Source organism: Giraffa tippelskirchi, chromosome 3 (genome assembly GCF_054371585.1).
Source record: "Giraffa tippelskirchi isolate mGirTip1 chromosome 3, T2T-mGirTip1v1.2.pri, whole genome shotgun sequence".
In the NCBI taxonomy this organism is placed as follows: Eukaryota; Metazoa; Chordata; class Mammalia; order Artiodactyla; family Giraffidae; genus Giraffa; species Giraffa tippelskirchi.
In genome coordinates, this window is record NC_137277.1 from 64,150,533 (window position 1) to 64,163,038 (window position 12,506).

Here is a 12,506-nt window from a genome sequence, read left to right on the forward strand (position 1 = left end):
ATTTTCTCATTTGAATATGGTCACCAACACAATCCTGGGGACTCTGTCCCTACCTCATTTGGACATCCGGATGCTGCTACTTCCAACAGGGATCCACCATATACAGTCCCCCACAGGCGCCACGTTCAGGGCAGACACACCCACAAGCCCACTCTAATCACCTTGAGCTAGGCTACACTGCACATTTCCCACACAGTAGTAGTGAGGCTCCTTGCAGCAATACTGAGGCTCACTGAAAACACAAAAATTTTCACTAAGCCCTCCAGGTGAGAGAACAAAAACTAGGAAGCCTGACAGTGTAATAAGATCTTATTAGTGCTAAAGTCATACAATACCAGGTGACAATTATATCAACTATAAAGCAACGAAATGAAATCACTATCCATGTGAGCCCCTCTGAGCTTCATATTAAACAAACATCTCTGAAAGACGACTTTATCTAAAATGCTAAGCATTAATAGAAACCTAGCTTAAGGAGAAGGCAATGGCACCCCACTCCAGTACTCTTGCCTGGAAAATCCCATGGATGGAGGAGCCTGGTAGGCTGCAGTCCATGGGGTCGCTAAGAGTCGGACACAACTGAGCGACTTCACTTTCACTTTTCACTTTCATGCATTGGAGAAGGAAATGGCAACCCACTCCAGTGTTCTTGCCTGGAGAATCCCAGGGACAGCAGAGCCTGCTGGGCTGCCACCTATGGGGTCGCACAGAGTCAGACATGACTGAGGTGACTTAGCAGCAGCTTAAGATTGCTGTAGGATCACTGCAATATGTATGAGGTTTATGATTAATTTGTAGGACAGGCCATAGGAATAGAAGCAAAAATACTGAAGATAATAAACTTTGAAATGGGAGATGAGATGCTGAGTTGTGTGTCCCTACAGTCCTGGTAAGCAGAATTGTCACACAGATTTTGAGACACACCCAGGTCTGAGATAACCAAACCTTTGTTCCTAGGTCTCTGGACTGCTTAGACCTTTGTATCTGACTTATTGTGGGTTGTTCAGGTTAATAACTGGACCCATTACTTTACATTTAGAGGAAATTCACCAAACAGGCGTCTGGAGGTTGAACATAAGTGTATTGAGCATATTTATAAAAATGTAACTCTACAGTTGCTCAAACCTAAGCTGATCCTTCAGTTGTGGATGATTGTGGAGGGAGGTGTGTGCAGCAGGCTGACCTCTGGATGACATTCTTCTTCTTCTTGATGGCCTGCCTGAGTGGCTCCCTGAGGGTGACCTGGGAGAAGTCCTGTAGAGCAGCGTAGACAGTGTGGCGGATGGCATGGTTGAACACACTCTCCATCCTGCCCATCAGCACCTGCAAGCCTTTGATCATGGCAATCACCTGCAGGAGGACATATGATCTTCAGTGTGTGGAGGGTGGCAGGTGAGCCTGACACATGCCAGATGTATGCCTCCCCTGAGCACAGGCCCTCTTCCCCTGGCCTCCTGTTTTTCTACTGTACCTGCAGCTGTCCCTGTTTCTGGGTCTGACCCCATCGGACTACAAGTGCCTTGAGGGCAGGGACAGATCTGCTTGGCCTGGAGCTAACAGGAGCATTTAGTAACTGACTCAAAATGCTTCTGAATCTACTAGGGGACACCTCTCTGTGAAAGACTTTAAACAAAAAAGAGGAAAAAGATTCAGGAGAGCAAATTTGTTATTATCTGGAAAATAAAAAAGAAATTACAAGTTTGTAACCCAAATCCCATCTGTTAACAATGGCACAGTGAATTGATATGCATGGAAAGTCAGAAGAAAATTCAGTGAACTGCTTCAAGTTCATTTTTGTGATGGCACCAGAGACAGGATTCTGTCCTCATTTCACATGCATGTTTTCTCTGTTTGCTTGGAGGATTTATATAACGAACCCGAGCTGCTTTTCTAATGAGGAAACAAAGCGAAATTTTCTATTTAAAAAAGCAAATTCTCCAATTGAAGTTGAACTATATTCAAGCTCACAGCAATCTAAAGGAAATCTAATCCTAAAAGAAATCAACCCTAAATATTCACTGGAAGAACTGATGCTGAAGCTCCAATATCTTGGCCACCTGATGTGAAGAGCTGACTCACTGGAAAAGACCCTCATGCTGGAAAAAGTTGAGGGCAAGAGAAGAAGGGGATGACAAAGGATGAGATGGTTGGATGGCATCACTGACTCAATGGATATGAGTTTGAGGAAACTCAGGGAGATAGTGATGGACAGAGAAGCTGGGTGTGCTACAATTCATGGGGTTGCAAAGAGTCAGACACGACTTAGTGACTGAACAACAGTAACAAAATATTCAAACAATGGAATGTAGGAAAGGTGTGCTGAAAGGTAAATCTGGAGCTTTGGCCTAAATATAATAACAACAATACTCATCACTAATTTATAAAAAGATAAAAATAACCCCCCCAAAGTAGAAGGAAACGAATATCTAAAAGCAAAAATTAATGGAACAGAAAACAAGCATATACTAGAAAGTGATCAACTAAGATAAAGCTGTTTTATAAATGAACAAATGCTCAGGAAGACTGATCAAGAAAAAAAAAAAACAGACAAGCATTACGAATAAAGAGGGGACATTATCACACAACCCAGAGATACTAAGAGATTATGAGACTGTATTGGAACAGGATAAACACACAGATTGACAGAATAGAATTAAGAGTCCAGAAATAAATCTTCACATTTATAATCAATTTGTTTTCAACAAGGGTGTGAAACAATTTGATAGGGAAATACTATCTTTTCAACAAATGTGCGTGCCCTCAGTCATGTCCGACTCTTTGCGACGCCAACAGATAATACTGAGAAACAACTAGATAGCCTCATGCAAAAGAATCAAGCTGGACTCTTGTGTAGGAACGGGTCATATCAGTAGCCTGGGATGAACAAACCCTGCACATTCCCAGGAAAGTCTGGCCTGTGGCTGGCTCCTAGGAAATGACTCTAAGCCACTGGAATACTCAGCCCAGAGAATATGTGTCTGAGGCTTTGGGCCAGTTCAATAGCAGTTTCACCAGATATTTTACGTTAACAATGTGATTTATAAGAAACAGCTGTTTTTCTTCTAGGTCTACAGTCTGAGTAGCTGAGTGCTATAGCAATTGTGCTACACGCCAACATTACTGACCCTCAATAAAAACCCTGGACACCAAGGCTCAGGTGAGCTTCCCTGGTTGGCAACACTTTGCATCTGTGGTCACCCACCACTGCCAGGGGAATTAAACACATTCCCTGCAGCTCCAATAAGGAGGAGGACATCTGGAATTTGCACCTGGCTTCTCCTGGACTTAAACCAGGTGTCTTTTCCCTTTACTGATTTTAATCTATGTCATTTCTCTATAATAAATCATAACCTTGAACAGAAACAGCTACTTAGTTCTAGCAAATCTAGGCTAAAGGTGGTCTTGGGGACCTCTGATATAACACCCTATCTCACAGCATTAAAAAATTAACTCAAAATGGACCATACACATTTAAAAATATGTAAGACAAAACAAACAAACAAAATAAACAAGACAAATCTTTGTGACTTGGGTTAGGTGGTGATTTCTTAAGATATGACACCAAAAGCACAAGCAACCAAGGAAAAAATTGAAAAACTGAACTTTATTAAAATGAAAGACTTTTATGCTTCAAAAGATCCCATTAAGAAAGTAAAAAGTAAATGGGAGAAAATGCTGCAAATCATATGTCTGGTAAGAACTGGTACCTAGAATATATAAAGAACTCAATAATAAAAAGACAAATAATTCAATTTAAAAATGGGCAAAGGATCTGACAATTCTCCAAAAATATACAAACTGTCAACTGTATCACTCAATTGTGTCTGACTCTTTGTGACCCCATGGACTATAGCCCACCAGGCTCCTCTGTCCATGGAATTCTCCAGGCAAGAATACTGGAGTGGGTTGTCATTTTCTCCTCTAGGGGATTTTCCTGACCCAAGGACCAATCCCAGGTCCCCTGTATTTACAGGCAGATTCTTCTACCACTGCACCACCAGGGGAGCCCACAAACTGTCAATAAGCACATGAAAATATGCTCAACAGCATTAGTTGTTATAAAAATTCATATCAAAACCACAATGAGACACTACTTCACATCTAGTAGGATGGCCAGAATCAAGACAGACATCAGGGATTGGCAAGGAGTTGGAGAGAGTGGACTCTCATGCACTGTTGGCAGAAATGTAAAGAAGTGTTGCCATTTTGCAAACTATCTGGTAGTTTTTCAAAATGTTAAAGGCAGAGATACCATATGACCCAGAAACTCTACTCCTAGATGTATTATCAGAAGGAAGGAAAACAAGTCCACACAAAAACCTACACACACAAGTTCATAGCAGCATTATCCATAAGTGAAAAGGTACAACAACCCAAATGTCTGTCAGCTAATATGGATAAATAAAATATGATATATACATACAATGGAATATTATTTGGCAAGGAAAAGAATGAAATATTGATTTATGTGGGAACCCTGAAAATATCATTAAGTAAAAGAAACCAATCACAATCACATATTGTGTAAAATGTCCAGAATAAGCAAATCTACAGAGTCAGACTGTAGATTGTTAGCTGCCATGGGATGAAGGAAGGCGAAAATGCGGGGGTGATTCTTAATGGGTATGAGTTTCTTTTTGAGACAAAAAAAAATTTCCAAATTTGTGATTAGACAATTCTGTGACCATATCCCCTCAAAGCACTGAATTTTACACTTTAAATGGGTGAACTGTGAACTGTAGGTATGTGGGAAAAAGCTGTTACCAAAAAAGATGAAAACTTATTATAAAAAAATTATGTCAAAAATAATAAAATTTAGAAAGATTCTTAGAAAAATCTTTGAAAATACAACTTACCAAACCTGATACAAGTTATAGAAAATCTGAATACTTGTATATATAGCAAAGAAACTGAAAGTTTCCAAAGCCATCCCACACAAGAAAAGCTTCACAAGTAAATGCTGGAAACCATTTAAGGAAAAAATAACATCTTACACAAACCACAACAGACAACAGAAAAGACGGGAGTGACATCAACCATTTCATGAAGCCAGAACCCAAAAATTAGAACGGAAAGTTATCAAAGTGTGGGCTAAGCATAATAACCTCCTCCCTAAAAGCACCCCGTGAAAGGGGGTGTTGGCAGTTGGTGCAGGTAACCTCACAACAGAGGCACCTGGACACGCTCTCAGCCAAATGACCAAGGTCAACACCAGCACCGATGAATCAACAACACTGACAACATGGGCCTTTGATGTGATGTTATTAAAATGGGATTTCAGCTCTATGCTCCTCCTTTGAAAAAGCTACAACCCCAGTTTAATCATGAAAAAAACATCAGATAGATTCCAGTTGAGGGATAGTCTAAAGACTCAAAACTGTCACGGTCATCACAAACAAGGAAAGTCTGAGACAGTGTCATGACCCAGAAGAGTCAAAGGGTACATGATGATTACATGTGATGTGAGATCCTGGATCAGAGGAAGAATGTTATAGAAAAAGTGAGGATATGTGAATAAAGCATGGGCTTTAGCTAATAATAATGTATTTACATTGGCTTATTAAAAACATAACAATACTAAAATAAGATGTTAGTAATAAATGAAAAAGGGCACAGGGTATATGGGAATCCACTGTACTATCTTTGCAATTTTTCTGCAAATCTAAAAGTGTTCTAAAACCAAACATTAAAAGAAAAAAAGTATTATTAAAAGCCACTCTTACTCATGAACTTCAATGCAAAAATCCATATAAAAATCTTAGCAACCTGTATCTTGCAATATATAAAAAGGATAAAATATCATGATCAAGTTGAGTTTATAACAGGAATGCAAGGCTAGCTTAATAATAAACTTGATCCAAAAAACCCTATTAATGTAAATCTAGCACACTGATAGAATAAAAGAATCATAAAACTATCTTAAAGGATGGAAAATGTTTTATAAAACTGATATCTATCCATGATAAAATCTCTTAGCAAATATGGAATAGAAGGCAATTTCCCTGATCTGAGGAAGGGTAGTTACAAGGAACCTATAACAAATACATTGTATGGCGAAATGTTGAAAGCTTTCCCTTTGGGATGGGAAACAAGACAAAAATGCCTAGAGTCTCCTTCTATTTAATGAGTAGGGATCTTACCCAGTGTGATTAAAAAAAAAAAAAAAAAAGAAGGGGGAGAAATAAGACTGTCATCATGTCCAGATGATATGATTATATAAGTAGAAAATACAGAAGAATCTATGGATGATTTATTACAATTAATAAGTGAGTTTAGACAAGTTGGCAGATACAAGGAAAACTAAAAAAAAAAAAAACAAAACTGATTTTAAACACAAGTGATAAACACTTAGAAAAAAAAAAAATAAAACCAACAAAAGATGTGCAACAGTTTTACAGATGAAAAGAGGTATTAGAGAATCTTAACGAATGGATGGACGTATCAGATTCATGAAAGACTTAACATGATAAATTTGTCAATTCTTCCAAAAATGGTCTATAGGTTTATTCATACCCTTGTAATAAATTTTAACAGGATTCACTGGGACATAAATAGATGGTTCTAAAATGTATATGAAAATGCAAAGGGTGAGCATAGCTAAGAACTCTTGAAGAGAGAAAGATGTACTTTACAAGACACACTTAACTACTGTAATTAAGACAGAGGGATTAGGAAAGGAGAGACAGATTGACCAACGGATTGGAACATGAGCAGAAACACATCTGCCTGGGTATGGTCACCTGACGCACAACAGAGGTGGCAGGCAGAGCAGCTGGGAGGGTTGGAGGGGGTAGTTCGGATCTAAATGTGAAAGGCAGAATAAGACATCCAGAAGACAATGTAGAAGACTATCTTCATGACCTTGGGGGTATGCAAAGATTTCTCAAACAAGGTAGGAAACTTATAGCTACAAAACATACATTCAGAAACTAGATGGCACAGAAATTAAGACCTGTTCATCACAAGAGTCCTAAACATTGTGCAGAGCTGGGGACCACACAGCTATGAGTGGGGTTCCTCTCCCTCCAACGCCCAGGTCTCAGCTCGCTCCTCTTGTGTGTGCCAACAAAAAGCTGCTACGCTCCCAAGCTCTCCCCAGAACATGCCCTGATCTGGCTCAGGGGAGTGTCTATGCAGAGACCAGGAACCTACAACCTATTTTAATCTCTATTCTGACATCTGTGACAGATTCAAAGAGCCGCCCTACACAGACACAACTGCATAAAACAAGTAGTTCATTCATGTTTTTGTTTTTCTTTGTAAAGCAAAGACAGTTTGAGGTCAGAATCAAAGGAGCAGGAGAAAGCAGACAAGCCTTACCTCCACCAAGGCAAACTTCTCCTCACTGGTGTAGTTGTAGCGGGTGGCACGCTCATACTCCTCAGCATTGTCAGGGCAGTCCTTGTTAGAGTACTTGTCCGTTGGGTGCACAAGTTTCCATGAATACTGGTGTGATCAAAAAAGAGAGGCGACAGCCACATTGAATGCAAAATGTTTAACTGCTGATCTGACTTAAAGGACTACTGCCAAAAGCTACCAAAGGTCAAAGGTCAGCCTTCTATTGTTCACTGGGTCTGAGAGTCACACACAGGCATGAATGCTTGCATGCACACACGCACACAATGCATGCACACATGTGCACACGCACACTACATATGCATGCACACACAGTCCATCTCCATAAAACTGCAAAACATTCTGGAAATGTGACTTCAGTTTCAGGTAATACATCAAAAACTTAAGAAATACATCAGGTAAAATGGTCTGGATATTTTATGTGGAATATCTAAGACTATAAGCACTTTATCACCATTTCTAAAAGAATTAGCCTTTCAAACAATCAAGTACCCATCCAAATATAAAAATCCTTGTCTGAGCAAAATAAACAACGAAACAGAAAAATCTTCTGACTTGTAAGTATCCAATCCTTTCTAAGCATCATAAACCACTTTACTAATCCTAAACAAAAGAAACTGATGGCTAGAAATACCGAGTGTTGTTTTTAAAAAAATGAGAATTAAAAATCATCATAACAATACAAATGTAATTCTACCAATGTGTTTTAAAAGATAAAGACCTTTAATTCTAATATATGTAAACGAAATGTACATTGAGCCATCTTAGAAACATTTAAATTAATATATACTCTTATTTCTACTGCCGAAGATAAAAAGTCAATTTGTTTTTGATCCAAAGGCCAAAGTTAAAGCAGAAAAAATATAGTTTAGTCAGTTTATTGACAAGTTTAGGAAGAAAAGCACTTCTAATTAACTAGGGGGTGCAGTTCCAAATAAAAGTGAGAGAGCCCACCACTTCCATCACATGAGCACTCCACTGGGACAGCAGCTGAAGACCTTGAAGAGCCAAGTCAAAGAGCTTCCGGTATTCAGCGTCCGTCTTCTGAGCCTCCTGGCGGCCTGAGCCCGTGACCACCTAGAGATGATAGATCATTAAGAAGTCACCAGTGTCCAGGAAACCACTTATCAAACCCATTCTAGGAGCCTACTCCAAATGTACACTGGCAAAAGTAGTTCTAAAAAACTAGCTATTACTTTAGATGATGCTAGGGAATCAATTATTTTAATAACTGATACACAAAGCAAAGGAATCCAGCTATGGAAGGAGCAAGGAGCTGAGAGGACCACCAGGCTGAGCCCTAGTCATGCCTCAAGGCAGTGGATGCAGCTGGCCACTTCCCAGACAGTCAGCTGGACCCCTCAGCAGACCTCAGCATGGCAGCCCAGGGGCCAAGTGGGCCTGGAGAACGGGAGCTGTGTTTGACGGGGCCTCTGATCTGGCAGTGTACAGGACACACAGGAACAAGGTCATGGCAAATGATGGCACAGAAAATGAGGGTGGACACAGGCATGAGACAGAGGATGGTCATGTCAACCAACTGCAGTTTATACAACTTATTTGGTGACTGAGGCACAAAAACCTAGAAAAATAAACCACTATTGATAATGAGCAAATAGCGTAAATGTGAACAATGACCAGCTATTTACTATTAAGGAATACATACTTGGTTTTTTAGGTGTGATGGAATTATGGTTATGTTTTAAAAGCGTTCTTTATTTATTAGAGACACATGGGAACTATATTCAGAGGGAGTGCTATGTTATCTTGCAATTGCTTCAAGCTCACCTGGAAGAGTATCTGAACAGGGGTAGGTGATGAAGCCTAGTGTGGCATCTGAGGGGCCAGGACTGATCTCTTCATTTGTGTGCTTGAAAATTTATGTCATGGAGAACTAAAACACAAATAATAAAAATGGAACCCTCCTACACTGTTGGTGGGAATGCAAGTTGGTGCAGTGACTATGGAAAACAGTATGGAGATTCCTTAAAAGAACTAAAAATAGAATTTCCATATGATCTAGCAATCCCACTCCTGGGCATATACTTGGACAAAATTATAATTCAAAAAGACACATGCAGGGTACTTCCCTGGAAGTCCAGTGGTTAATAGCCCACACTTTCAATGCAGGCAGCACAGGTATGATCCCTGATCAGGGAAGATCCCACGTGCCTCGTTGCACGGCAAAAAAAAGATCCATGTATTCCTGTGTTCACAGCAGCACTATTCACAACAGCTAAAACATACAGCCATACTACTCAGCCATAAAAAAGAACAAAACAATGCCATCTGCATCAACATGATGCAGCTAGAGATTGTCATACTAGTGAATTAAGTCAAACAGAGAAAGACAAACACCGTATGATACCACTTATATGTGGAATCTAAAATACGGCACAAATGAACCTATCTACAAAACAGAAACAGACTCTCAGACACAGAGAACAGATTTGTGATTGCCAAGCGGGAGGTGGGTGGGCCTGGGAGTTTGGGATTAGCATGTGTAAACTATTATTTATAGGATGGATAAACAGCAAGGTCCTACTGTATAGCACAGGGAACTATATTCAACATCAAGTGATAAATCATAATGGAAAAGAATATTAAAAAAGGAATGTCTGTATGTGTATAACCGAGTCACTTGGCAGTACAGCAGAGATTGGCACAACATTGTAAATCAACTATACTTCAATTAAAAAAAGCAAGTGTGGTACTGGCATAAGGACAGACATAAAGGTCAATGGAACAGAACTGAGAGTCCAAAAATGAAGCCTCGAGGTTATAATCAATTGATTCTCCTCCACCTAGTTTTATTGAGATATAACTGATACATACATAAGTGTACAATATGATTTGATTTGATATGGGTTTCCCTGGTAGTTCTCATGGTAAAGCATCCACCTGCAATGCGGAGAACCTGGGTTCGATGGCATGGAAACCCACTCCAGTATTCTTGCCTGGAGAACTCCATGGACAGAGGAATCCGGTGGGCTACAGTCCATGGGGTCACAAAAAGTCAGACACAATTAAGCGACTAAGACAAGTGCGTATCCTGTGAAATGACTACACAATAAGTTAATACTTATCAACTCACATAGTTACAATTTTTTTTTTCCTGTGATGAGAACTTTCAGGATTTACTCTCTTAGGAACTTTCAAATATATAATACTGTACTATATAACTATAGTCACCATGCTGTATATTACAGCCCCAGAAATTATTTATCTTATTAACTGAAAATTTGTACCTTTTGGCCAACTTTTCTCACTTCTTTTACCTCTTGCCTCTGGCAACCACCAATCTGTTCTCTGTATTCATGAGTTTGGTTTTTCAGGCGCCACATAAAAGTGATATCATACTGTATTTGTCTTTTTCTGTCTGACTTACTTCACTTAGTGTAATGCCCTTAAGGTCCATCCATGTTGTCACAAATGGCAGGATTTCCTTCTTTTGTATGACTGAATAATATTCCATTGTGTAATATATATCACATTTTCTTTATTCATCTATCTGTAGACACTTAGGCTGTTTCTTTGGTTTGAGTATCATAAATAATGTTGCAATGAACACAGAAGTGGTACAGTCACTTGACTTTTGATGAGGGTGTCTTCAGTGGAGAAAGAATAGTCTTTAAAAAACAATACTGGCAAAACTGGATATCCACATACAAAAGAATGAACCTGAACCCTTAAATTATATCATATTTAAAAAGTAACTTAAAATGGATCATAGATCTAAATATAAGAGCTAAAACTTTTACAAAACTGTTAGAAGAAAACAAGAGGTAAATCTTTGTGACTTGGGTTAGGCAACGGTTTATTCATTATGACCAAAAGCACAAACAACCAAAGAAAAAATAGATAAAAGTGGACTACATCAGGGCTTCCCTGGTGGCTCAGCACTAAGGAGTCTGCCTGCCAATGCAGGGGACATGAGTTTGATCCCTAGACCTGGAGGATCCCACATGCCATAGAGCAACTAAGTCCGGGCACCACAATTACTAAGCTTGTGCTCTAGAGCATGGGAGCCATGACTGCCCTGGACTCTGTGCTCCGCAGCAAGAGAAGTCACCACAATTACTGAGCTCATGCTCTAGAGCCCAGGAGCCACGACTGCGGAGCCACATGCCGAAACTGCTGAAGCCTGCGTGCCCTGGACTCTGTGCTCCGCAGCAAGAGAAGTCACTGCGATTACTGAGCTCGTGCTCTAGAGCCCGGGAGCCACAGCTAGTGAGCCACATGCAGAAACTGCTGAAGCCTGCATGCCCTGGACTCTGTGCTCCGCAGCAAGAGAAGTCACCACAATGAGAGTAGCAGACTTGAGAGAAGCCCCTGCATGCCACAACTAGAGAAAAAGCCTCTACAGCAATGAAGACCTAGCACAGCCAAAAGTAAATAAATAAAACAAACTGGACCACATCAAAAATAAAAAACTGTGCTTCAAAGAACATCACTGAGACAGCAAAAAGACAGACGAACAGGAAAAAGACAGGAGATAGAACTCCAAAAAACAGGAGAAAATATATGAAAATCATATAACAGATAAGAGAATATAAGAACTCAACAGTAAAAAAAAAAAAAGATACTACAATTTTAAAATGAGCAAATACTTCAAGAGACATTTCTTAAAATTGGCCAATGAGTACATGAAAAGATATTCAGTTTCATTAGCCATTAAGGATATAAATCCAAACCACAACCAGGTACCACTTCACATGCACTAGGATGGTCAGAATGAAAAAAAAAAAACAGAAACAAGGGCTGGCGAGGATGTAGAGAAATCAAACTCCTCACAGACTGCTGGTGAGAATGTAAAACAGTGCAGCTGCTTTGAAAACAGCTTGGCAGTTCCTCAAAATGTTCAACATGGAGTGCCATATGACTCAGCAGTTCCATTCCTAGATATCTACTTAAGAGAAATGAAAACTTATGTTCACACAAACACTTGTACACAGATGTCCATAGCAGCATTATTCATAATGAACCAACAAAATGTAGTGTGTCCAAGCAACGCAGTATTATTCAGACATAAAATTATTTTAAGTATTATAAATAAGCCATAAAATTATTGATACAGGCTATAACATGGATGAACCTTGAAAATACAATGTTAAATTAAAAAAGCCAGTCACCAAAGAGCATGTATTATA

General features: G+C 39.5%; 1 protein-coding gene across 8 annotated transcripts in view; it reads right to left on the reverse strand.

Moving 5' to 3' along the window:
• The window catches only part of CYFIP1 (cytoplasmic FMR1 interacting protein 1), a 103,686-nt gene that overhangs the window by 41,856 nt on the left and 49,324 nt on the right, over positions 1–12,506 (reverse strand). For all 8 annotated transcript variants that reach the window (XM_081583090.1, XM_081583089.1, XM_081583091.1 and 5 more), the window contains 3 exons: positions 8,311–8,433; positions 7,321–7,446; positions 1,184–1,350 (listed from right to left, as the gene is read on the reverse strand). In XM_081583090.1, coding sequence (XP_081439216.1) covers positions 1,184–1,350; positions 7,321–7,446; positions 8,311–8,433 — 416 coding nt within the window. The remainder of the gene's footprint in view (positions 1–1,183; positions 1,351–7,320; positions 7,447–8,310; positions 8,434–12,506) is intronic.